Genomic DNA, 25547 nt, shown 5'->3' with positions numbered 1-25547 from the left:
TTAAAATTAATTCAATGGATCAGCTAAACCGTGCCCGCGGCGCCGCACCATGTTTGCTGACGAAACTATCTCGATGCCATGCTTGTCGAGCAGCCCCCTCTCAAAAATATCTGCCGAAATACCTGGAGCGGCGGCATTCATGCTGAAGGATGCCGCTGCGGCTGTCACCGCTAATGTTGGTGATGTTGATGGCAGCGGCGGCGACGTAATTTCGATTGAAATAAGATCATCCACAACACTTCTGTGCCGATTAGGACCATGGCCATTGCGCAATACAATGTTGCCGACATTCGGGCCAATCTCCCACGATGATGATGATGACGACGACACGTAGTCCGCACCATGTAACTGCTGCTGCTGCTGTTGTTGACAATGAGGGCCAGAATTATACACCATTGATGCGCACCGCGAGTACGCCGTCATCGTGTGATCGCCATATAGCAGCTCCACGAGCCAGCCGCCCAGCGTCGCTGCCACTTGCTTGGACTCAGGCAGCAGCGAGTACATCTGCATAAACCCATGCGACATGCCAGCGAGCAGCTTAACCTTGATGACTGTCGCCGGTGCCGACTCGGCAATTTCCTCTGCCCTGCTGCGCGCAGCTGGACGGCTGTGGTGTGCAGCGGATGCTTGCGGTGTCGGAATATGCGACATGCGCAGGGACGCCGGCAACTTCTGCCTGAGTGCCCCCGCCGCAGCAGCAGCAGAAGCAGAAGTTGTGCTGGTATCCGCAGGTGCCTTCAGCATGCTCTGGTCCTCGTCGTTGTCGCTGACATCCGTGCTGCCAATATAAAAGTTTGTCTCACGGTGCAGCCGCGGCTGGCTGTGTCTGCGGCTGTACAGCTTGGATGACTTGAAGTCCCTGTACTGGTTTCTTGCGCTATTAATGACATTGACACCATTGGCTCCGCTGCTTTCGACACCCGCTGCCAATGGTCTCCTGTCGCCCTTATTTGGCTTTTTCGCTGGGGACGCCGCCTGCATGCGCCGCTGCTTGGCCTTGCGGATGCGCGCGGCAAACAACACCGTGTCGTCAACCATCGGGTCTTTCTCACCGCACATAAAGTAGACCGGTGGGAATCGTTCCAAAAGGTGGTCGGGTGCCACCAGCGGCGATAGGTAGTAGTCTGTGCGAAAGTTTGGACGCCCGTTGGGACCAACGTACATTATGATCATGGCGCGCATCATTTCAGGGGATAGAATCTGATCATTGAAGTACGTAAAGCTGCTGGTCATCGACAAGGGGACGTACCCTATTTCCTTGCTTGTCTGTGCCGGGACAAATGCACGCTCAACGTCGCTGCCGCTGCTATCGCTACTTCTGATATTGCCGTTGTTTTTGTCCTCATCGTCCTCGTCATCGCTGCTGTTTCTAGATAATGGCGCCGCCGCTGTCTTGCGCACCACGCGCACGCGGTCGTCAACATAGACTGGACGCTTGCTGTTGTGCTTGTCCGACTTAGACTCGTCCTGCCGGCAATATCCGTCATCACGATTAGTCACGGCCAACGGTGACACGTGGTGCAAGTGATTGCGGTTGCTGACCAGCGACGACAGAGACTCGTGCGACCGCTTCGAATCAACGGGCACACTCTCCGACGCTCCCAGCAGCATGCGCGTCTCCTGCCGCGTCATCCACGCGCAGATGTCAACGTTGAAGCAACCGTAAATAAAAACAATACCCTCGGGCACGGGCAGTCTGTCTGACGACTCGAGGATTCGGAACATGACGCTGGCCGTGATGTTGCCGCCGGCAGAGTCGCCCGCCAGCACAATTCGCAGGGGCTCTGGCTGCTGCAGGCCAAGGCAACGGCCATTCGTCTGGACAATGTCGCGGTACACCTCGTAACACTGGTCGATTGCGTACGGGTACGGATACTCAGGCGCCTTGGCATAGTCCACGCTAACAACAACTGCCTGCGTCCGCTCGGCCCATGCACTGAGGTAGTCCTTGTGGCAGTCGGGCCCCATGGCAACAAACCCGCCGCCCGGAAAGTTCAAAACAACGTGGCGGCACGACTTGAACTCGCCCTCCGGGCCGGCGTACATTATGTGGCATTTGGCCGGCTCCAGTTGCGCAACATCGGACAATCTGCTCTGGCTGCCATCCGATGCCGTGTCCATCGCGGGCGCCTCCAACGGTATGCTGACTACGCGGTTTACCGTCAACTTACTCGAGCGCAGCCTCATGATGAGCCTGAGCAGCGGGTTGTCGACGCCCTTGTTCCATGACACGCGCAAGTGGTCAACCGTGATCAGCGCCCTCACCTTTCTGACTTTCTCGACGCCCCTATTGGTGAAAATGAGATAATATACTGAGAACAGCAGCGATAGAATATGCCGCAGCGGCCGTGGCCTCACGCTCATCGCTGTCCAGAACCCTGCATCCAGCGCTGTGAAGATCCATGTGGCGCGGTAGAAGCTGCGGCTGTAGTATTCGCGCAGCGGCTCAGGCGCATGGAGGCCCAGCAGATCGTCCATGTGTCGCAGGACATATAGAATCGTTGACCAGCACAGGAGCGCCTTCCATATGGGAAGCTTGGTGTCCAGCTGTGCCAGCCAGCGTAGGCCCCAGGGAGCGCGCTTTTGGCGCTGTAAAAGTATTGCTGTGAGCAGGGCCGTACCCAAGACTTGTGTGCGCCGAATATTGGCCGATGGCTTGCCGAGTATATGATCAAGCATCTGTTATAAAAAAAATAGAGAATTATAAAAGATGAAAATACGAAATTATTACAGTGAACACAGCGAAAAACAAATAAAAAATGACCAGAGTATGAAAATTGTGCGCAATTTGGCAAAAACAATCAAAAAGGCTGGGTATCTTGCAATATATATGCGCATTGACAGCCATGCCGAAAAAATCTAAATTGAAAACTATTTTTTACACTTATTACATCATTGCCCGCTCAAACTGTATCCTGTGCTTGTGACTATTTTTTATCCCCGAACAGAGATCTGCTGCGTATATATTTTTTTGACCTTTTTTCAGTTTGAGCACATGCCGAGGCATGTGAAAACAAGCAATAAACAAAATTAATAAATGAGAGCTGATTAAACAACCACAACCATTCTTTCTGACTAGCTTGATTAAATCATGCGATCACGCCCGCCTTCAACTCGCTCGCCAGCTTGGCAGTGCCGAATTTGCGTCCGAAAAGGTAGTCGCGCACAGCGCATGGCACGTAATACATCGCCCACGTCGCCATCGCTAGCCTCCCGTACGTCAAGTACGCGCTTGGCCTCTTTGCCAGTATGCGCGGCACGACGTGACTGGCAAACTGGTCGGCGGGCGTTGGGTTGCTGGTCTTTCCAAACTCGGCCATCGCCCGTATTCCGTTCATCGCCCCATTGTACCGCGAATTCTCAGGAATAAGCGGCTCGTCATTCTGCGAGTCAACAATATTAGTTTTGATCGTGCCCGGCGCTAGCACTATGACGTGCACATTGAAGGGTGAAAGCTCGATGCGCAGAGAGTCAGATATCGAGTGCAGCGCGGCTTTGGTAGCGCCATAGTACCCGATCCACGGCGATGACACGTAGCCGCCCACCGAGCCGACATTGACAATGGTACCCTGACGACGATCCATCATATATGGGGCAACAGCCTGACACAGGCGCACGGCACCGAAGAAGTTGGAGTCGAACAGCTGTTGCACCCTGAGCAATTCCGTCTCGACTGCCGGCCCAACGCAGCTTTGCCCGGCGTTATTTACAAGTATGTCGATGTGGCCCGACTCTTGAATTATCCTGTCAACAGCAGCTTTGACAGACTCGTCTACCGTTACATCGAGCTTGACACTTTCTATGCCGTGCACCTGGTGCAGACTGATGTCGATTTTGCTTGTGTTGCGAGCCGACGCGTACACTTTGCACCCTTCCTTGGCAAACTCCAAGGCTAGATAGTGCCCGATACCTCCTGCAGAGCAGCCAGTTATCAAGACTACGCGGCGCTGGGTAGATTGGTTGACTACAGCAGATGATGGGGTTGCGATATCCATTTCGTATATACGTAAATAATAAAATATGCTATTACTTTTAAAGTTATTGAGGGATATTATATAAAAATAATTCAACTCAATAAGAGCGTGTGGAATAAAAAAAAGAAAATTGTTTTTTGACAAAATAGTGGTCGGTGGAAAATAATATTACTGTTTTCAATCTTGTTCACTTCTGGTATTTTTTCCAAAAAATGAAATTACTTTTATTTTTGCAGCGACATTGTGTATCCAAAAAATTTCAAAAACAACAATGTGATGATTTTACTTGCGCTTATGTTAACAGCTGTCCAGAAGAATAAAGTATTAACACGAAGTATATGATTTCATTTCATTTAATTTTGTTGATTTAATCCAATATATTTGAATATAAAGGGTGTCCATGAGCAATGAACTTCCAATACAAATGTAAGAAAATTATGTTTTCGCATACCTTTCGTTTAGTTCAACTTTTTTGCCAGCTTATGCGTGCCCAACGAGCGGCTTAATATAAAATTGTGGATGGCTGGTGGCGTGTAGTAAAATATCCACATGTTTTTGGAATACCTTGCACTCGGCATGTATCTCTTTGGATTCTTTGCCAGAATTATCCACACAACATGCCGAGCAAACTTGTCTGTAGGCGTGGGTTATCTACCACTCATAAATGCACACATGCTCTTGATATCTTTAAAGGCCAGGGCATAGCCCGAGTTAGCAGGAAGAAAACGCTCTGGATTAAATGCACTGCCGATGTTGTATTTAATAATTCCAGGCGCTAACACAACCTTGACGTTAAACAATGCAGGCCTAACGTGCAATGTATCTGACAATGGGTGCAGTGCATCCTTGAATTTCGCGTAATACCTGGCCCAGGTTAGTGATTTGTAACCGATTGAAGATCCCATGTTGACAGTGACGCCCTGGTGGTGGTCCATCATATGTGGAGCAACAGATTGCCACACGCGCACGCTACTAAAAGGTTGGACTCGAACAATTGCCGCATCCTGCTTATCTCTATCTCAACCACCAGTCCCATTTTTCCTTGCCTGGAATTGTCGACAAGAATATCAATGTGGCATGATTCTCGGTAGATATGAGCAATGGCAGCATTGACAGACTCATCCTTGGTCACGTCGAGATCGATGGATTTAATGCCTAGCTCGCCCAGATTGGTTGCTAACTTGCTGGTGTTGCGCACAGAGGCATACATCTCGCACCCTTGTTTGGAAAACTCTAATGCTAGATAATGGCCGATGCCCCCAACAGAGCAGCTGGTGATCAGAACAACGCGTTTGGAGGATTGGTTGTTGGCCATTGGAAATTTATTTAACTGATATGGCCTATTATATTAATATATTAATATATAAGTGAAAGATAAAAAAAGTATAAATAAGACCCAGTAAAGAGAGCAAGATGTGATGGCCAAATATATGAAGGAAGGGCTGGGCAACTTAAATGTCAATTTCGATCTTTTGACGTGCAAGTTTATTATAATGAGATGGCCATTGATGTAAAATAATTTTATTTTCACAAACAGTTAAAGCTGCTCAAAGTTTTGTTTTGTTCTTCCAACTTGTGTTTATTTAAATGATTGCCACTAAATTTGTTATCTATTCCTTCTCAATTTATACCCCCACGAAACTAGTATGATGAAGGGATTGTTGTCTAAATCGCATGCTTTCTTGAAAATTAATATGCTACGAACACCACGCCCATTGGGCCTTTGAGCGATCAGTGCAGGAAAAAGTTCATCGTAGGAAGGGGACACTGGTATGTGGTGCCCAACACACATTTCAAGCCACTATCTTCCCTTTTCAAGAATCAAGATTGCCTTTATGGTTGTTATACATATTTCTGTTATTGCTGTAAACACCAATGAACATAATGATGTTTATAGCGCTGCCCACACAGCGCTGCCCCTTTTTTCAGTTCCAAAAGTAATTTTTGAGACTTAAAATATATTAATTTAGACCCCCATTTTTATAGAGCACGGCATCCTCAACTGCCACATTTATAACCCGTACAGACATTAGTTGATGCACTAATTTCATTCAAAATCCCAACCATTTCCTGTATATTTTAAGTATTTATTGCAACGCAACTTTGCGATAGACAGTAGGCTGGCCGATAATTTTTTTGAACATTTAATTTGCTGATTTTATTATTTACCAAATGCCAGATCGCCCACCCGCTTAAAAATTTCGGGGTGATTCAATCCGTACCACGCCACACAGGCGCCGGCGGTAATGGCCCAGACAACAGGGTTAGTGACCGGGCACTTTGTCATTATCGACGCCAAAATGGACCCACCCTCTCGGCTGGTGTTGTTGCTTTTTCTCATGCCCATTGGGCACTGGCCGCCTCTGCGCTGCGTCACTGGGCACATTCCCTGCTCTTGTTTCTCGGCGGTGCCTAGTGCCAGATCTGCCTTGAGCTTGCGCGTGCCAAAGCGCTTGCTGAAGATGAAGTCGAGGACAGATGCCGGCATAAAATAGAGCAGCCAAATAAAAGTGGCATTGCCGCCAAAGGTCACATATGCTCTGGGTTTGCGCATCAGTAACTGTGGGACCACGCAGCGAGCAAACTCCGCAGTCGGCGTCGAGTTGACCGTCTGCGAAAGCACAGCTCTTGCGCGAACTGAGTCTATTGCCCGAATGTAACGCGAATCCTCGCATAGCAGCTGCACCTCGCTCTGCGCGTCGACCAGGTTGGACTTTACAGAGCCCGGCGCCACGACAACGACATTGACGTTGAACGGCTGCATCTCGACGCGAAGCGAGTCCGACATTGCGTGCAGCGCAGCCTTGGACGCAGCGTAGTATCCGACCCACGGCGTCGCCACGTAGCCGCTGACCGAGCCGACATTGACAATAGTACCCTGCCGACGGTCCATCATGTGTGGGGCTACAACTTGGCACACTCGCGCGGCACCCATAACGTTGACGTCTAAGATCTGCTGAACTCTGTCAATGTCTACTTCAACCACAGGCCCGACGCACATCTGGCCGGCGTTGTTTACAAGTACGTCGATGTATCCAGCCTCGGTTATCACCTTGGCCACGGCCGCTTCGACAGATTGGGTGCTGGTTACGTCCAGCTCGACAGCCTCTATGCCCTTCTCGACCAGGCTGCTGTCGATTTTGCTCGTATCGCGTGATGACGCAAACACCCTGCACCCTTGGTTGGCAAACTCGAGCGCCAAGGAGTGTCCGATGCTGCCCGCCGAGCAACCAGTTATCAAAACAACGCGCTTTCCTTCCTGGTTCGTATGTGTGCTGGAATTCGTTGTCATAGTCATTAAGAACCTGTTATTATTATTATGTATGTGAGTTGGAAAGAGAAATCGAAATAGATGGATGGAAAGTTTGTGTGGGATAAAATATTAATAAAGTAGCAATAGCCAAGGAGCAAGAGAAAGAGTACAATAATGCAAAAATATAACGCGCAGAAACAAAAGAGCAGTAAGCGGCCATTGATTGCACTGGCCAATGGTCGCTTGGCGTGGGTGTGCGGTCATCCTCTCATGGAGCGCTTCAGCCTTTTATTTTTATTTTATTGGGACTTCTTACGTTTGAAACGGGTGATCTGATCAAGGATTAATTTTCAATGCTGGACAAATGCTGTTCGATTTACCACCTCGAACTAATGGCCCGTCTATATTTTTAAAATATACACAAGACGACCCATATATCAGGGTGACACTATATCCTCTACCTTGTGTATAAAACTACTTAATTCTATCATTTATAAAAACAACACCCTCCTTGCTCAAGTATATGCTGACACCTTTCAAAACATCGCCTGAAACAAACCCTGAAGTCACCGCGTGTCAGGGAATTGAGCTCAGATTGCCGTGCGTGTTTCGCCGCTCGAGTGTCCTTTAAATTGCAACCTCTGGGCTTGTTCTTGCTGCGCGAGAAAACCTAAAAGTCACAAGGTGTTAGATCTGGTGAGTACGGTGATGCTGCAAGTTGTTTCATCACAATTTTTGAGATGTGGTCCAAGGTAGGTTTTGATTTGTGAAGTGTGGTGCATTATTCTGGTGGAACACGATTTTGCTGGGGTTGGCGTTCTTGTGCATTTTTCTACTTGGCGACCATAGGATCAATGCCATTCTTGATACAGTATTCACTATTGACAGGGTGCGGTTTGATATTGAGGTCGGCGTGGACAATACCAGTTTTGGAGAAGAAGATAAAAGTAATACATTTGTCTTGACCAAAGTGTGAACGAACCTGGGTGGGTGGCATATAGTCCCCAATGATATATTCCTTAGCTGTCGAGCCATAGAATGGCGTGTTCAATTAGATACACGATTTGTCGCATGTAATAACATTATATATACTTGTTCTGGATGACCCGGTAAAGTCCTCGATGAACTGTTGGCAAAACTCAATGCGCTTTGACTTTAGACCATCAGTGGGGGAATGAGGGACCCATCGCTCATGAACCATTTTATAGCCCAGATCACAACGCAAGACATTTCGCATTGCTGTTACCGAACAATCGTACTGCTTAGCTAAATTATCAGCTCTTGTATGTGGAAATTGGCTGATTGTCTTGTGAATAGCGGCGCCATGAAGTTGTGCAATTTCGAGTTGCGGACGGCTGCTTTGAGGCCTATTTTCAATACCCATGTATCCGCGACTAAACCCGTTAACACACTTTCCAACCGTTGGCATAGAAGATGCGCCTATACCGCAATGCCAGTGTAAAATTTGGTGAACATCCAGCGGCTTCTTTTTTCTAATTAATGATATCTAATCAAGTGGCAATATTCGATATATGCATTATTTTTAAGCAGTCATTTTTAAGAATTTTAAATGATAAAATAAATTTTCAAAGTTGCACAGAAGAAAGAAACAAACTAGGAATGCATGTGGGGGTAGAAAATGATTCCACACTCTAGTCTCATGAAAATAAATATAAAAATGTCTGGATACAAACAATACTCCACACAGGGTAAAAATACGAAAAAAAAATAATTTTAGTCATGGTGATATTTATAACAATTGGATATTGTGAGAATAACAAATTAAACTTATTTTTAAGCATATATATTTTACTTTATTGGAAAAGGCTAAAAAATAACTACCGAATGAAAATATTTCACATCCACAACAAAAAATAACCAGGCGGCTGGATATCATGCTGTTCAAGCTATATTTTCGAAATATGAACAATAGGATACCCTTTTTTAATGGGGGCTTTGGGAGTCGTGCCTTTATTTGCAAATGATAATACTGTTGCACAGTCTGAAGATATGGAAGTGGAAGTCGAGATTGAGAATTGTGAAACGAGTTTCCATCTGTATGCCGATTTATAGGGCATTAATTGGATCATGCAGGCATAAATTAGGGAAGCATTACATTGATGCCCAAACATGCTCCCCATTTTGCAATGCACACGCATGAGCGTACACGCACGAAAACCACAACATTGACTTGCCAAGATACCGGTCTGCTCGCAGGATAACCAGTTCTCGCCAACAGAGTGCACAGTTGGCAATGTGCACAACAAAGGCGACAAGGCACATATATAAGATGAGGCCAGCCCTGGTTCTACTTTTGGTTCCATTGATAATAATAAATTTTATAAATTCATACCCCCACATCTTTAACACTACTGTAGTGCTTCTTATACTCCCTCTTACATAACAAGATAAAGACAAATATTAATGAGAAAAAAAAATGAAAATGAAATATGAATATATTATTTCAAGACCATTTTGCCTCTATAGATGTACGCTGTTAAGGCGGAATTGAAATGTCACACATAAAAGCAGGGCTTTAGTTGCACGATTGCTTTATTTTCTATGGCAGCCCCTTTGTCCACAACCAAAACTGTTTTCTATAGAATAATGTACTCTCCAAATGTTTTTGTGTAATGAAAACACATGTTGCCATTGTACAAAGCGTCCCATGTGACCATCTATTTTCTTGTCAACGCGCCTGTCCTTGTTAGTTTTGTAGTGCCTAATCCATATTTCTTACCCAGACTCAACAGTAATCGGGACTACTTTCCTGAGCCCTCTTTAGTAGCGGGAGCGAGAAAATGGTGCGATGAATCTGGCTTGAAAGGGCCTTATAACGGCGCATTAGCGCCCTCTCCTTACTCTTTGGTTCATTTTTACTGGTTCAATTCCAATAGAACCTATTGACCCACACACAGGCTTAATAAGTTTAATATCTGGAGTGATAGTCACTGAGATATTCTGTTACAATAAAGTCAAGGCATATAAAAATTCAATTAACAAAAACAATGTGCACCAATAATGCAGTCATTGCAACAGCAGCTCCGTAATGTGCTGTTCATATTTGTTTTAAAACTCAGTATAAATTGTGAATGACAAAATAAATAAAAATAAATAATAAGTTTCAAGGTTTAGCCTCGGAACAGCATGGTGGTGATTCTGGCATAAATTGCTGCATAGTAGTACGCAAAGACGACCAGCCCAACACCAATAATTGCCAGTAGTGTCAGGGGATTGGTAGTGTGCAAAATATTCAACAGCCTGGCTGGTGGATTATAGGTCTGAGTGCGAGCACCTTTGTAGTTACCAGCAGCCAACTCAATGGTCAATTTGTTCAAGCCATAGCGCTGACTCATAATAATGTCACAGACGCTTGACGGCAAATAATACATCAGCCATGATGTGAGTGCGCCACCACCACGAGTGACGTACACCGGCGGCTGACGAGCCAGAATATGCGGCACAACAAGACGCACAAAGCGACTGGTGGCCATCGACGCGCCAGTCTGGGAATAAACCATGCGCTCGCGAATATCATCCAGTGCCTTGGCATAGCGCGAGTTGGCTGGGACCAGTTCTTGGTTAATTTGCTTGTCGACAATGTTGGAGTGTGTTGCACCCGGTGCCACAACAACAACTTTGACTTTAAAGGGTGCGAGCTCGATGCGCAGGGCATCACTCAAAGTGTGCACGGCGGCCTTGGACGCAGCATAATGACCAGACCACGGCGAGGATACATAGCCCTCAATCGATCCAATGTTGACAATAGTTCCCTGGCGGCGGTCCATCATGTGCGGGGCAACAGCACAACACATTCGCGCAATGCTCACATAATTCGTTTCAAAAATCTGCTCAACCTTGTCAATATTAGTCTCAACGGCCGGGCCAAACGAGATTAAGCCGGCGTTGTTGACCAAAATGTCAATGTGACCTGACTCTTGGATGACTCGATCAACCGCAGCTCTAATAGAGTCGGCCTTGGTTACATCGAGCTCGACATTCTCTATGCCCTTTTCAACCAGACCGCAGTCGATTTTGCTTGTGTCGCGCGCCGATGCAAACACCTTGCAGCCTTGCTTGGCAAACTCAGCAGCTAGATAATGGCCGATGCCTCCAGCAGAGCAGCCGGTAATAAGTACGACGCGGCGCTCGTCGGAAGGCAATATTTCTTTTGCATTATGAGTTGGGGAAGACATGTTTGGCTTTTTAAAAATAAATGTTTTCTGTTAATTGATAAAGATTAAATATGAAAAGTACTTTTCAGATGTCACAAAAATTGACAGCCCGGCGAGCACGCTTCTTTTTATACATCAGGCGAACGAGTTTGGGTATAAATATTTTATGTTTTTGAGAAATGTAATAGTTTGATCGGTGTTGCATTATCAGAGACTGTGCAGCTTGGATAAATTAAATGTTTGGAAATATTTTAGCATCACAGTTTGGATTTTAGATTTGGTCAATTTGCTGCTTGTTTTATTAGGCGTCAGTGATTCTTGGGACGATAATCAGATCAATGCTGCCCTCCAAATATCCCCAGACTGCACCAAAGAAAAAGAGAAAGAAAAGGATGCGTTCAAATTCGTTTAAATTCGTTCTTTTCCATATTTTCCCTTCTTTTACCTCAATTGCTCACTTTGTATTTTAAATTACCTGACACTTGTATACTCTACACCAAAATTCTACTCCACACAGACGAAATTCAAAGTCAAAAATGGCCACACCACCAACAGTAAGTGACGAACTTTGAGAACAATGCGATTTTACTTTATGAAGAAACAAAAACAGCACGCTCAACAACCGCTTGCGCACTTTTAGAAGGAATGGACGCTCAAAGCCGGCGAGGAATTCCGGTTTGAGGTTGGGTTCAAAGACACAGTCGAGGTCAGACTGAAGAGTGGAAAGGCCGAGTACTTTGGCGCAGAACTGGCGCCTGAGGCCAAGTACGCGTTCAGCGGCGACAACGGGGCGATCTTCAGCTGGCAGGGCTGCACACTGAGCGTCCAGGGCCAGTGCCAGTCGGCGTACGTTGCAGGAGAGACGCCTATGGACTCTTATATTAACGTACATATGGCCCTGCAGCAGCTGCGCGTCCAGGCACACAACGGAGACTTGTCGGCTGCGCCACGTGTGATGATTGTCGGGCCTGAGGACAGCGGAAAGACGTCGTTGGCGCGGCTGCTGGTAAATTACGCCGTGCGCATGGGCGAGCGCCCGCTCTTTGTTGACTTGGATCCATCGCTCGGCTCAGTAACTGTGCCCGGGACAGTCTCGGCGACAGCCATGGGCAAGACCGTCGATCCAGAGTCCGGATTTATGGGCTGCGCCGCTTCGTCCTCAGATGGCGTGTCTGACGTGCCTCTAGTGCTGCAGTTTGGCCACGAGCAGCCGGACGACAACACGATGCTGTTCAAAATCCTCGTCGACCGGCTAGCAGCATCCATAGACGCGCGCATGTCCGCCGACAATTTTGCCGCTGGCTCAGGCCTTGTTGTCGATACGCGCGGCTTCACAGACGTCAATAAGTACGATACCATTGAGCACGCCGTTGCGGCCCTGCGCATAACCGCGCTGCTGGTTGTCGGCAACGAGCGCATGTACAGTATATTTTCGACCCGGCTGCAGACCCAGGCACGGCCAGTGACCGTGCTGAGGCTGACAAAGTCCGGCGGCACTGTCGATCGCAATTCCGCGTACCGTCGACAACTGAACGACTGCATCATTCGGCAGTACTTTAACGGCACAGCTAAAGAGCCTCTGGCATCATTCCCGGCTGTTGTTAACTTCCAGGACGTCACCATTTTGCGAGTGGGCGAGGACGTGCGCGCGCCATCGTCAACACTGCCATTGGGAGAGATACGCAAGTTGACCGAGACGACAGTGTTTACCGTGGAGCCCGACGAGGCCCTGTCGCACTCAGTACTTGCCGTTACTGATGCGCAGCCGCCTGTCGATGGCGAGGATGACTCGGATGGCGTTGTGGGCGTGCAGGCGCTGGGGTTTGTAAACGTCACAAAGGTCGATATGGAAAAGAAGCGCTTTACGATGAGCTCGCCTGTACCTGGCCGGCTGCCCAAGAAGGTGCTCGTGTATGGCCACATCAAGTGGATGGAGACACTGTAATTTAATGACTGTTGTTGTCATAGTGACCCCTTTTCATTTCATTTTTTTGCACAATGAACCAGTGTTCATTGTATCGTCGTCATTATTGTTGTAGTTTGCAGAGACCACAGAGACATATTTAATTAATATGTCAGCCGACGAGCTGGCCGCCCAAAACTGACATATTGGCTGTACTTTTTGATAAGCAAGCGAGCAGCTGCAATGGCGATTAAAATACGTGTTATTTATTTGGGTTGTATTCTTTTTATCACATATTTACACATACTCAATCCAAAGTTAAACTACATATTATTTCAACCCCGAGATGGAAGATAGTGCTTTTTTCGTACAACGACACGACTGTGTTTGCCGGTGACACATTGACGTTGCGCGAAGGCATGTGAGTCAACGATAATATAATGAGCTTTTATTTTGAATACCTTACAAAGTTATTTGCGGCGACAGCACTCTGCTTTTTCTCAAACCGGCAATCGTGCAATGTCTTTGGCTGCTACAAGGTATGGATTATTCCAAAATGAACTATAATGTAACTGTTTGTGCTGATGTCTACTAATGTTGCAGTGCAATACCATTTTTCTCACAATCATCTATCATTTAAATGACCAATTCCTCGATAGACATCGACTCGCTGCGCTCAGCTCTGCCTGCGGGCATGGATACCAAAGAGATCATATTCATTCCCATCAACGACGGCGACGACGACTACGTGGAGGGTGGTAACGGCTCCCACTGGTCGCTCCTTGTATACAGCAACCGACCACACCCAGGCTTTCACTACTATGACAGTGCGGCCAGCTCTAATTACAACTATGCCGTTGGTGTTAAGCACAAGCTAGAGCTGTTTATGTGTGGGAGTGCACAGTCAGAGCTGCCAATGGTTACGCACAGCTGTCCACAGCAGGACAATGGGACCGACTGCGGGATCTTTGTCATCATGTTTGCTGACTTGCTCGCACGCCGGCATGCCAATTCCAGAATGCTACTGAGTTCGCAAGCACTGTCACCTAGTCTTCTGCCGCTTCCGTCACAACTACCGCTTCTGCCCCTGCTTCCAGTGGAAAATAAATATGAGGATCGACAGATACAACCAGAGTTGGGACCAGATTGTGCCGCATTGCAGGAGAGTACCTCGATCGAGAAAACTACGTCGACATTGGCACCAGCACATAATGTATACGATAAACCATCTTGTTTGGCTTTCACGAGGATCCCGGCTATTAATACTCGCGCGTTCTGGTGGATCAAATACGGTGATTTGTGTAACCCGAAAATTGCACGCAAAACATTGCTTCGGTTGGTCAATGAGCACTGCGTGAGGAATAATGCTCCGCTAATTTGCCAATTAAAAGACATGTGCGGGGGGAGACCAAAAAGAGGGATGGAAAGTTTGCAGACAAAACAATTACTGTCCTATTATATTGGTATTACTGGGCTTTCTTATTATTTCGAATGAGGTGAGACATTAGTATTCTAGCTATATATTATATGGGAATATTATAATGACCGTGTAAGCTGTAATCGAGCTGTGTTGGAGCCAAGGCAAATCGCAATATTGGAACATTTCGCACAGAATGACCTACATACAAAAACAAGAACGTGCATGTATGCAATTCAATATTTTGGCCACATTTAGAATTGCGTTTATCTCAAGATATATCAATCGGCTAGTTTTTAGTATCAGATTATTTCCATGTTTTATTAATCCCAAATATTATACTCTCCAGCTTATATTAACAACCAAATTTTTTATCTTGTAATTGTGCCTTAGTTTTATTAAAAATACAAGTCAAACACGAAAACATTTGTCTTGCATTAGTACAGATAGATACTCTATTTGTATTACAATGCACTTTTTTTATTTGATTTGATGTTTTGAATTTAGCCGAAACCCCCAAAAAGAACAAATTGCTGTTCAACATCACACAAATACTCACTCCACACACCCCTCACTCTGTGACTCCTTCCTCTCCCCCGCAATTATTTCATTTGCAAATTGAATCAATATTATATTCTAAAACCACCAGTAACACTGGCTTAGTTTGCTTGTTTCTCCATTTGCATTATTGCGCATTTTTATTTTGACTGATACATCAGCCCGAGCGAGCGCCTAAAAAAATTGTGAAAATACGAAATCAATAAATTTTTATAAAAATATTTTTCTTGGATTCGCAATAATATAAAGTCTTTCTCATACGCCACTCCGCCTTCTATTATCATTTTCAAACTCCAAAATTATATTCTTCAGCATTGAAAGTTTTTATTTACTGCATTTTGTTATTTATCATATCTTCATAAAACACCCATTTTTATAAAATAAATCTAGTCTCTCACGCGTCTACGATATTTTTTGTGGTTAATAATATTTTTATTGAAGAATAGGACCTAAAAACCGCACCCTATTTCTAGGAATCCAACGCGCCATGAGATCCTTCAGTACCCTCGGGGCTTTCACAGCCCTCCTAGCCAGCTCAGCTGTCGCGCGCATGGTCACTCCCGAGGACATTGACAGATGCGTTGTGGACTCAAAGAACCAGCGCCACGAGAAATGCGGCATCTACCGCCCCGGGACCATTGATTACAACAACTGCATGGCCCACTGGACCGAGCGCGCTGTTCAATGCTACCCCAATGACAGACCTCTCACCCGCGAGCAGATCAACAACCGGAATTCCGAGTTGCAGCGTGCTGGTAATTTCAGAAGCGAGGTCTCCCGCTTATCTCGGCCCGAGCAGGCCCACTACGTAGTTGGTGGCCAGCAGCGCTCCACCGTTAAGGGTAACGATAGACAGGCTGACCGCGTTGTGCAGCTGCAGCAGCCTTTTGGCCGTGAGGAATCGAGATCCAACGATAATGCCCAGCACTTTCAGATCCAACAGCTGCCTCAGCAGATTCAACAGGAGCAGGATCAGCAGCAGATCCAGCAAATCCAGCAAATCCAGCAGCAGCAGGAGATCCAGCAGCAGAAGCAGGCTCAGGCCCAGTCTCAGTCTCAGCCTCAGGCCCAACCTCAGGAGGCCGTTGCCGGTCTGCCTATTGAAGTCATCCATGATAGCACCGTTGCCAAGGCCCCTGTCAACGCACCCGTTCAGGCCCAGGTTCCCGCTCAGGTCCAGACACCCGCTGCTGTTGTTGGCAAGCAAGAGCCCATTAAGCAAGCCATTGTCCAGGGTACCCCTGCCGCTGTTGAAACCGCTGATCCCGCTGCTGCCGCTGCCCACATACCCATTGCCCAGGGTGTTGCCCCTGTTGCCCAGGCTGCCCAGAAACCTTTGGTTGCCCAGAACGTTGCTGCTACCGACAACACTGTTCCAATAACCCAGGCTGCTATTATTGCTAGAATCCCACCTATTGTCCAAGCCGCTGAGGCGGAATTTGCGCAAACTACTGTTGCTGCCCAGGTTGCTCCTGTTTCCCAGGCCGCTATCGCTGCCGCTCAGGCTGCTGCTGCTACCGCTGAGACTGCCATTGCCGCCGCCCAGGCCGTGTCAGTTACTCAGGCTGCTGTTGCTGGTGCTCAGACTATTGCCGCTGAGACCAGTGTTGCCGCCGTCACTGCCGGGACTGTTGTTGCTGCCGTTGCTGCTGAGGCAGCCGTTGCTGCTGAGGCAGCCGTTGCTGCTGAGGCAGCCGTTGCTGCTGAGACAGCTGTGGTTGCTGCCGAAAACATTGTCACTGCTGGTAAGGCTAAGGTTGCTGCTGCCGCGCGCTCTGCTGCCACTGCTGCTGCTGTTGCCCAAACCACTACCGTTGCCGCCGCTCTGACTGTTGCCCCAATTACCACCAGCGCTGCTGCTCAGACCCTCACTTTTGCTCCGGCTGCGCAGAAGATTGGTGCTGAGGTTGTTGTCTCCGAGTCTATTACTGCCACCGTCGTCTCTGACGCCAGCGAGTTGAGAGAGACTAGTATTTCTAGAGATGTCGGTGACTCTAATGAGTCGAGTGATGAGCTGTTGGATGTAGCCGCGACCGCCGTTGCCTTGACAGAGGCTGTTGTCGAGACCACTCGTAATTCCGAGGAGGACGCCACCATTGCTTCCTTTATTCATGCCGAGTCGGCCAGAATTGTTGCCCACAACATCAACGCCTCGTCTGCTGTCATTGCCGCCCAGAACTCAATTGCTGCCGCCGCCCTGATTGCCCAGAACTCCATGTCAGCTGCCATCCAGACTGCCGCCGCTGCGTTCTCTGCTGCTGCTCTCGAGGCTCAGGCTGCTGAGGTTGAGACCGCTGTCTCTCAGGCTGCTGTTACTCAAGCTGATGTTGCCCAGACTGCTGCTGCTCAGTCAGTAGAGGCTCAGACCACTGTGCTTGAAAAGTCGGCTGTTATCGCTAAGCCCGCTGTTGCCACTGCTACTGCTGTTGGTACTACCGCTGATGTCGCTACCGTCACCGCTGTCCGTGAAGGCGAGGCCGAGAACCTGCCCGCTGGCGACAACGTGGCTGTTGAGGCTGCCCAGACCGTTGTGACCCACATTCTCCAGGCGACCGCTGTTGCCACAGCCACAGCTACTGCCAACGCCGAGGTTAAGAACGAGATTGTCACAATTGTGGCTGCCGCCGTCTCCGCCGACAGTACCAACGTTGTCGCTCTCAAGTCGACCGTTGTACCGTCCCTGGCTGCCATTGTTGCTGCCCAGAACACCGCCGCTAGCAGCACTGTGCTCGCTGCTGCCAATTCCGAGGAGGCACAGTCAGCAACCACTATCGTTGTTAAGGCTGTTGTGCCCACTGTTGTCTCAACCGTACCCACACCGCTCAAGATGACCACCATTGGTCATGCTGTCGTCCCCTTTGACTCAAACCTCTTCGGTGACATGATTGCCGCTGCGACCACCCCGGCCGTTGCTAGCAGCACCGCTGCCGCCGCCGTTGTTGCACCTGCATCCATTTCTGTTGTTGCCGCTGTGGCCGCTGAGACTGTCTTGGCTGGTGGCGATGAGCTCAACGAGGCAGTTGATTCAGAGTCCACCATCAAGGCCAAGGCTGATGTTGCTTCAGTCAACACCCTGGCTGCTGACTCCGTCTCCTCGCCCATACTGGCTGCATCCCCCACCAACATCAAGGTCCGGGCGACCGTTGCTGATGACAAGGCGCACACGGTCAACACCGCTGCGTCGTCCTCCCACGCGTCCGCCGCCAGCAGTTCGGTCGAGTCCAAGGCCAAGCTTGGCATGATGAAGAACAAGTTGAACGAAAACACCGCTTCGTCGAGCATCAAGGCCATGTCGGGCATCGCCATGATTATGCCCTTTGTCGTCAACGCTCTCTTCTAAGTGTTCCTTATTTTTTTGCTGCACATGTAGCAAAAAAACTAAGACATCTGCATTTTTCCCCCGCACCTTTCAAATGTTATTTTTCTATTTTTCATCTTTCTATCATTTGCTTTTTTATAATATTTTATAGCTTTTCATTTTTTCATTTATGAAACGCGCAGCATTATACCATTTAATATTCAGCCGAGTATGCATCAGTAAAGCAACGCTGGTATCCCTCTCATAAAATCGAGATGACCATGCTGACATCCACTCTAATTGTATTAGTACATTGCGGAGGATATATTGGCGACCACGCTGGGTGTGAGACAACTTGTTATTAAACCCAGCGTGGCTCTGTTCAAAGTGCTCCACGGTGCACTGTTCCGCAAAGGACATGTAACAAAAAATAATTATTGTTTACAGGTATAAAATAAAATGGCTAAAAGCGAGCTCAAATTCCTCCGTTCTCAACTTTTATTTTCTGTCCACCACAATACTTTATAACATCTGCTGTTCCATTATTATTTCACCATCATACATATCTTGATTTTACTTTACATTTATTTGCACATAACCGCCATTGCCATTCTAGCATAGCCATCTTTTCCAACTCCAATTACAATTCCAACTGATACACAATACACAATACACAATACACGTAGAATTTCATCTTGCTACTCATAAATTAGGCTTTTTGAAATGATGATCCGCGGTCTCGCTATCGTTTTGATGGCATCATTTGCCGCCGCCGCTGTTGTTGCCGCTGTCGCCATGCCGGATACCATTGTTTCTGACGGTTTTGCCAATATTCAGCCCGCGGTAATGGCCAACTCAAACCCCAGCTTTAACCCCAACCTTCCGATGGCTAGGCCCCAGGTGCGCCTGTCGCCTATCATATTCGAGGACGAGGAAGACGCGCCCTCGCAAAAGAAATCTCAGGGATGCCCGTTGCTCGGCCAAGTCAAGCTCTGCGTCAACCACGCCGCCATGCAGCGTGCCACCTGCTCTAGAGAAGACCTCGACTGCCAGTGCATTTGGGCCGGCGTCACGACTACCTGCTTCTCTCCCTGCGCTACTGAGAAGGAGTCGGGTGACAGCATGCGTGTGGCCAAGGGCGACCAGGACTCCATTTGCCAGCAGGCCGCAAAGTTTGGCAAGATCGCCAAGGAAAAGGAGAGGCTGAGACAGGACGAGAAGAACAACAAGGTTGTCAAGAAGAAAGAAGCCACGCGGACGTCGGTGCCGAAGAACATCGACGATATGAATAACACGCCGTCGCCGAACGCTTCCAACGACAACAATGCAAACAAGTCATCCGACGGAAAGGACTCTGGCAACAAGAACAGCGACACTGGGGCTGGATCCAACACGCACAACAACAACAATGGAAAGCCGAACTCGGGATCCGCATCTGGTCAGAAAAATGGTGCCAGCAATCCAAGCGGGCGCGAGGTCAAGAGCGGTGACAAGCCGGGTGCCAAGGACAGCTCGTCCGCTGCTGTACCCAGGCTTTCGTCAACCACGGGCAGCGCGGCTCTATTGAGTCTGGGCGTGGCAATGGCCATTGCCAGCGGCAGTATTCCGATGCTGTTTTAGAAAATAAATTATTTTCATATTATCAAATATATTGATGCAGTCCTATCATTAAATCTAGCGTAGTCAGGATTTATTTATGGCATAATTATACATAACAAACGGCAGAAATACCTGTTATCGGTATGAACACTTGTCATTTAATGACGGCGCACGCGGCGGTGCACGTGTTCATCATCGCGCTGGTAGTGCTGGCTTGAACGTCCCCCTCGCCCCTGCATGTCTTGCTCAAAGTGGTCGCTGCCAGACTCATCAGAGCTTCCGGAACTGTCGGCATTGATATCGCTCAAACTGTGAATATCATCGCTCATGTTACCGCTTCCACTGTCACCATCGCTACTACTATCGTCCATAGCCTCTTCACTCTCGCCAGAAATGTCGTCGTCTTCGCTCCCGTCATCTTGCGAATTCTGTGCCTCCTGGTCATCGAAACCCCGCCTCCGGCGAGCGCCGCGCGGCCTGTTGTCCGGCGTCTGTGTCTGTGACTCTGGAAACAAGTTCAAATACGAGTTAGCGCCAGCAAACCCGTTATTGCGTGGGTAGTACATTCCGGTGTGGTGCGGCATCATGTACAACGGCGCGCCAAATTCGTTGCTAGAACTGGCACTTTGCTGCTGCTGCTGCTGTTGTTGTCTGCGAGAGGTAGAAATCTGATTCAGCACGTACTCAATAACTCTGCTCTCGTCCTCTGCGTTTGCGCCAAACACCTCGTCATTGGCATTGATTCTGCTGCTGCTGTAGCGGCGGTGGCCGTTCAACGTCACTGCGCGACTCTCTCTAACCGGGTTGCTTAATCCAACCATGTCACTGTCCACACCACCAGCCTGCATACTCTGATGATGACGAGATGTTGGCGCGCCAATGGCAGGGGCGCCTCTTTCATTCTGCGCACCATCGGCAATGGCAATTCTCGGAAGGCCGAGCTGCAGGCGAAAGCGCATTTCGACCAGCAAATTGAGTGCTGCCCGCAGCATCGGACCCATGCTCTCTGGCGGCATGTTTTCAAGCTCGCGCAGCTGCTGCTCAATGATTGCCAGCTCGGCCTCTCGCATTGAGGAAGACGTAGAGGCAGAGGCTGATGATGTTGTTGTTGTTGTTGAGCTCGAAGCGGTGGGGGCGCCCTCGCTTACATTGTTTCTGTTGTAGTGGTTGGAAACAGGTCCAGGGTTAAACCCGAATTCAGAACCGGCTCCATTGGGCTCTGCTGCTGGCGCCAAAGGTGCCAACGGCGGCAATAGGGCCGAGGCATTAAAAGCACCAGAACCGGAACCGGAACCAGGAGAAGATGCAGATCCGCTATAATCTGCCGCTGTCATCATTCCATTGAAACCAGCACCCTGGCTGACCCCAGTGTCCACTACCGAGCTCCGGCCGACTACCATTATAGGTGGCAGAATCTGGCTCTGCGTTTGACTTTGGCCAAGGCTCTGGCGCTGGCTGGCTAGCGAGTTGGCCAGATAGTACGAGGCACTAGAGGTGCCCGCAGCACGGTTAAAGCGCGAGTCATTGAGCGCTGACACGCTCATTTCTGGCAGCGGCAAAAGCTTTTCGCGCGCCTGTGCCTGCAGCAGCTCACGCGGGGGCACTGAGGGCAGCCGCGGCGGCGCCGAGCCATCGGAAGCCGGCGCCACAGCCATCATGCGAATGCGGTTGGTCATCTTGATATGCCACAAATTAATTGTGTGCGCGCGCTCTGGCGTAAACCTTGCTATCATTCGGTGCGCCTGCTGGATGATTTGCCACATCAGCTGGATGTTGTACCCATGGAGCTTCGACAGGCGCGCGCATATCTTCAAGCACTTGAATACGTTGCGCTGCACTGCCTCGACGTCGAGCATCGCTGTGTTTGTGTCCAAAAACTGGTGCAAGTCATAGCACGCCTCGATATACGAATCGGGCAGAAGCAACCGCTTTGCTATCATCGCCAGCTGCCGATGGCACCGATCCTCTGTGAATTCGGCAATGAGCCCGTCGTCGCCGTTGCCGTCTCTGTCTCTGTCTCCGTCGCTGCGGGCAATGCCCATGTTGCCGGCTGCCCGCTGCACCGAAACCGCAGCCAGAGGCGGCTGGTCTACTCCCAAGAGCCGCGGCCGCTCAATCGGCGGATCCAAGGGCGCCGGCCCAGCCTCAGCAACCCCCGGGTCAGCGAAGGTGTACCTGGCCAGCGACACCACGGCGACATCTATGGCCTCCCTGAACGAGTTATCGTTGTTTGCCCCGCTGGTAATTGTGGATAGCGCCAGTGGCGATGTCAAGTTCTCTACGCCCAAGGAATGCGGCGACGGCCCGCCTGGACTTAAGTTCGCATTGCTGTTTGTCATGTCGTCCCTGTTTTCACCGGTGTCTGTGTTGGCCGCTGTGCCCGACATGGCAATAAATTTGGGTATGTTCAATGGCTGGAAATGCGTATAAATTAAAGAGGGAAATTGAAAAAATGGCTAAAATGCAGACCAAGCAATTAGAAAGAGGAGAAAAATAGAAATAGAAAACCAATAAAACACAAGCAGCGGCGGTGCATGAGCCTTCCAGTTTCGCTTCCGCTGATTGCTCTATCTGGATTTAATTCAACGAGTGCTTCTGGGTTAATCATTCGGGATCAGCTCAGCTTTGACCATGGAATTTAGTGCTTTGGTCACACATTTTTTCCAGGCGGAGCTTCAAATCACATGTTATTTTCGCTGTCGCTGCTGCTGCTGCTAACAGCGTGTGACAAGTAATCTTTGTGTAAGTGTGGCGTCGACTGGGGGCAAAAAACGTGGCTAGTGACTAGTGGCTAGTAGTTGGTGGCTTATGCAAGCAATTGCGGCGCAAAAACTTTTTTTGTTAAAATATTATTGGCCACTGGTCGATTGTTTGTGGGGTTGAACAAATCGCCTTTCAAACTAAACATTTTATACCATTTTGGGCTATCCCATGCCATGTATTGAAATGTACCTTTTGTTGTGTACAATAGTAACCCCTGTGTGTCCTTTCTTCATATTGTAGCAATACCCTTTATGCTTATTAAAAATATAATAAATAGAGGCTCACATGTAACTTGTAGCCACAAAGTGTAAACTACAGAAAAACAATCATTTTGGAGCATTGGACACTGCAGAAAACATAACGATTAATTTACCATACAATATTATACAACTGCATGTATCCAGCAATGCAAATATTTTTTGACACGTTGCGTGTTATTATATTATTATTTGACACTGCGCATATTGTGTACGTAATGTATTTATATACTAAAGGTGGCAAACTTGGCATGAAGACGAAATTCGCCATGTGTTGACATTGGTTGGAGAACTGCATATGGATGTGGCAAAATAAATGTGGCTAATATTATGCCCTTATTTCCCTGCTTGTAATGACGCAATTTAAAAAAGGAAAAATAAATTGTAAAAACAGGCTGATTCAAGTTACCAATAGTTAGCCATTCGAGCAAACCAGCTGCGCGAATAATTACAATTTTTGATGCTGGGCTCATTGATATATCCTGGCATACATTAACAAACATTTTGTATTTACAAAATGCGCATATATAAAGGAGACACTGCAATGATCCAGTGATATTTCCTTACAACAATTCAAAGCTGGCACTCTTTGTTTTTACCTTTAAATAACTAAACGATTAATTTCTGACAAAATTTGCAAGTTATTGCACTGATAACGGATCATTAAACGCCATACACAAATTTTAATACTTTTTCGGCATCGTTTCACAAACCCTCCCTCATATTCTAATGACCAATACCTCTAGCAATAACCCGTCGACAGCATCCCTTGTTTCTAGTGATAAAAGTTGCTTGTATTTATTTGACAAACTCGGCAGAATCTGCGCTTGCAAGCCCGCCGAGAAGTGCGCTGACTGCTTCTCCAGAGATGAAAGCAACATTGCCGAACCGCCCATTGACTACGGCAATGGCTGCAAACACCGCCACGGCCAAGACAGCTGGTTTGCTTGGCTGGTTGTGTTTGCAGGCTGCATCATGAGCATGATAACCTTGGGCCTGTCGCGCTCTCATGGCGTCTACCAGGAGCACTACGTGCTCAGGGAGTTTTTTGGCCAGCCCACAGCATCAGTCTCGTGGATTGGCTCAGTGCAGAACACTATGCTGAATCTCTGCGGCGTGGCCGTCGGCATTCTCAGTCAATTGTACGACACGCGGGTTCTGTGCGCCGTTGCATCGCTTACCATGGGCCTGGCCTTTATACTGGCCTCGTTCAGCACTCAGATATGGCAGCTGGTGCTCACCCAGGGCATGATGTATGGTGCCGCCGCGTCATTCCCATATATTCTTGGCGTCACAATTCCGCTGCAATGGATCAAGCGGCGCCGCGGACTGGCTCTGGCCTTTGTTTATATGGGCTCGGGAGTGGGCGGCATGTGGATATCTATTTTCACTCGGTCGTGCATCGAGTTGCTGGGCCGCCAGTGGACCAACCGCATCATTGGCTGCATCATCATGGTGCTCGGCGCTGGCCTGTCGCCGCTGATCATTTCTCGGCGTCCCCCAGCACCAAAGGCCTCAAAGTCTCTCGCGTCAGACAGCTGCGGTGTCAAGCCTAGAAAGCTGTTGGATTTCTCGGTTGTCTTGGAGTGGCAATTCTTGCTTATTGCCGCGGCCAGCTTTTTTGCCATGGCCCCCAACACCATTCCATACTTGCTGATGCCAACCTATGTGGTCAATGTGCTCAAGGAGACCAGCAATCTGGGGTCGCTTCTAGTCACAATCATCAATGTCTCAGGCATATTCGGGCGCTTTGCAGCAGGCATGTTGGCCGACCGCTTTGGGCCAATCAATATCCTACTCATCTGGGTGCTCCTGGCAGCATTCAGCCAGCTTGGGCTGTGGCTGCCATTCAGCTCGGCTCCAGCAATCATTGCGTCAGCGTCCCTGTTTGGCGTGACCGGCGCCTCCTTTGTTGGCATGATCATCAATGCACTGTCGCACGTGTATGGTGTGAGCCGGATCACATATATCTCGGGCCTGATATACATGACGTACTCCTTCTCCTCGCTGCTGGTCGCACAGACAGCAAGCATGATGCTGGATACTGTCGGCCACGGCATTGACTATACGTGGCCGATCGTGTACACGGGAATGCTGCTGATCGTGGCGTTTGCAATTATTCTTGTGCTCCGAATCAAGCTGTCAAAGAAGCTGTTTTATCATATCTAATGTATTTCAGTTACAAAAGCATACTCATCATTTTAGTAATTAAAGTAACAGACGCAAGCCATGAAACAAAGGGTGACGTCGGCGCTTTCATTGTTTTCTTTTGTTTTTGTTTCGTTGGGCCCTGCCAACATAATTTGCTGATGCTACAGTGTAGTGGAAACGTTGATTTGGTGATCTC

At 48.4% G+C, this 25547-nt stretch overlaps 10 protein-coding genes across 10 annotated transcripts; 5 read left to right on the top strand and 5 right to left on the bottom strand.

Annotated features, from left to right (window-relative positions):
• Nucleotides 1–6: 6 nt before the first annotated feature.
• Nucleotides 7–2682, bottom strand: BX661DRAFT_139012 (Alpha/Beta hydrolase protein; the record flags this gene model as incomplete). The annotated part of the gene is made up of 4 exons (XM_051532761.1): nt 7–554; nt 924–1437; nt 1591–2095; nt 2141–2682. 4 exons carry the CDS (start codon nt 2680–2682, stop codon nt 7–9), a joined length of 2109 nt encoding a protein of 702 aa, XP_051395615.1.
• Nucleotides 2683–2943: 261 nt separating this feature from the next.
• BX661DRAFT_176339 (oxidoreductase) lies at nt 2944–4063 on the bottom strand. The gene has a single exon (XM_051534318.1). The coding sequence runs from the start codon at nt 3996–3998 to the stop codon at nt 3093–3095; it is 906 nt and encodes a 301-aa protein (XP_051395614.1). The 5' UTR covers nt 3999–4063; the 3' UTR covers nt 2944–3092.
• Nucleotides 4064–5897: 1834 nt separating this feature from the next.
• On the bottom strand, nt 5898–7423 carry BX661DRAFT_176338 (uncharacterized protein). The gene has a single exon (XM_051534317.1). It carries the CDS (start codon nt 7273–7275, stop codon nt 6139–6141), a length of 1137 nt encoding a protein of 378 aa, XP_051395613.1. The 5' UTR covers nt 7276–7423; the 3' UTR covers nt 5898–6138.
• A 2938-nt stretch (nt 7424–10361) lies between these two features.
• On the bottom strand, nt 10362–11426 carry BX661DRAFT_138689 (uncharacterized protein; the record flags this gene model as incomplete). The annotated part of the gene is made up of 1 exon (XM_051532738.1): nt 10362–11426. The coding sequence occupies one exon, from the start codon at nt 11424–11426 to the stop codon at nt 10362–10364; it is 1065 nt and encodes a 354-aa protein (XP_051395612.1).
• Nucleotides 11427–11813: 387 nt separating this feature from the next.
• On the top strand, nt 11814–13621 carry BX661DRAFT_176331 (Pre-mRNA cleavage complex II protein Clp1-domain-containing protein). Its single transcript, XM_051534316.1, has 2 exons — nt 11814–11959; nt 12046–13621. The coding sequence occupies exons 1-2, from the start codon at nt 11942–11944 to the stop codon at nt 13348–13350; spliced, it is 1323 nt and encodes a 440-aa protein (XP_051395611.1). The 5' UTR covers nt 11814–11941; the 3' UTR covers nt 13351–13621.
• Nucleotides 13622–13948: 327 nt separating this feature from the next.
• BX661DRAFT_195748 (uncharacterized protein) lies at nt 13949–14520 on the top strand (the record flags this gene model as incomplete). The annotated part of the gene is made up of 2 exons (XM_051537981.1): nt 13949–14404; nt 14476–14520. The coding sequence occupies 2 exons, from the start codon at nt 13949–13951 to the stop codon at nt 14518–14520; spliced, it is 501 nt and encodes a 166-aa protein (XP_051395610.1).
• Nucleotides 14521–15582: 1062 nt separating this feature from the next.
• Nucleotides 15583–18748, top strand: BX661DRAFT_176327 (uncharacterized protein). Its single transcript, XM_051534315.1, has one exon. It carries the CDS (start codon nt 15771–15773, stop codon nt 18621–18623), a length of 2853 nt encoding a protein of 950 aa, XP_051395609.1. The 5' UTR covers nt 15583–15770; the 3' UTR covers nt 18624–18748.
• Nucleotides 18749–19304: 556 nt separating this feature from the next.
• Nucleotides 19305–20201, top strand: BX661DRAFT_168377 (uncharacterized protein; the record flags this gene model as incomplete). Its single annotated transcript, XM_051533428.1, has 1 exon — nt 19305–20201. The coding sequence occupies one exon, from the start codon at nt 19305–19307 to the stop codon at nt 20199–20201; it is 897 nt and encodes a 298-aa protein (XP_051395608.1).
• A 68-nt stretch (nt 20202–20269) lies between these two features.
• On the bottom strand, nt 20270–22683 carry BX661DRAFT_11982 (uncharacterized protein). The gene has a single exon (XM_051532422.1). The coding sequence runs from the start codon at nt 22565–22567 to the stop codon at nt 20339–20341; it is 2229 nt and encodes a 742-aa protein (XP_051395607.1). The 5' UTR covers nt 22568–22683; the 3' UTR covers nt 20270–20338.
• A 1365-nt stretch (nt 22684–24048) lies between these two features.
• Nucleotides 24049–25423, top strand: BX661DRAFT_176325 (major facilitator superfamily domain-containing protein). Its single transcript, XM_051534314.1, has one exon. The coding sequence runs from the start codon at nt 24176–24178 to the stop codon at nt 25367–25369; it is 1194 nt and encodes a 397-aa protein (XP_051395606.1). The 5' UTR covers nt 24049–24175; the 3' UTR covers nt 25370–25423.
• Nucleotides 25424–25547: the final 124 nt, after the last annotated feature.

Source organism: Kickxella alabastrina, assembly GCF_025024165.1.
Source record: "Kickxella alabastrina strain RSA 675 chromosome Unknown BX661scaffold_1, whole genome shotgun sequence".
NCBI classification, from domain to species: Eukaryota; Fungi; Kickxellomycota; class Kickxellomycetes; order Kickxellales; family Kickxellaceae; genus Kickxella; species Kickxella alabastrina.
The sequence above is the reverse complement of the archived record's forward strand: the minus strand, read 5'-3'. Positions and strand labels throughout refer to the sequence as shown.

What these genes read in the sequence shown, in the direction of transcription:
- BX661DRAFT_176339 (XM_051534318.1), bottom strand. Translation starts at nt 3,998, where the DNA reads ATGGATATCGCAACCCCATCATCTGCTGTAGTCAACCAATCTACCCAG.
- BX661DRAFT_176338 (XM_051534317.1), bottom strand. Translation starts at nt 7,275, where the DNA reads ATGACTATGACAACGAATTCCAGCACACATACGAACCAGGAAGGAAAG.
- BX661DRAFT_176327 (XM_051534315.1), top strand. Translation starts at nt 15,771, where the DNA reads ATGAGATCCTTCAGTACCCTCGGGGCTTTCACAGCCCTCCTAGCCAGC.
- BX661DRAFT_11982 (XM_051532422.1), bottom strand. Translation starts at nt 22,567, where the DNA reads ATGTCGGGCACAGCGGCCAACACAGACACCGGTGAAAACAGGGACGAC.
- BX661DRAFT_176325 (XM_051534314.1), top strand. Translation starts at nt 24,176, where the DNA reads ATGAGCATGATAACCTTGGGCCTGTCGCGCTCTCATGGCGTCTACCAG.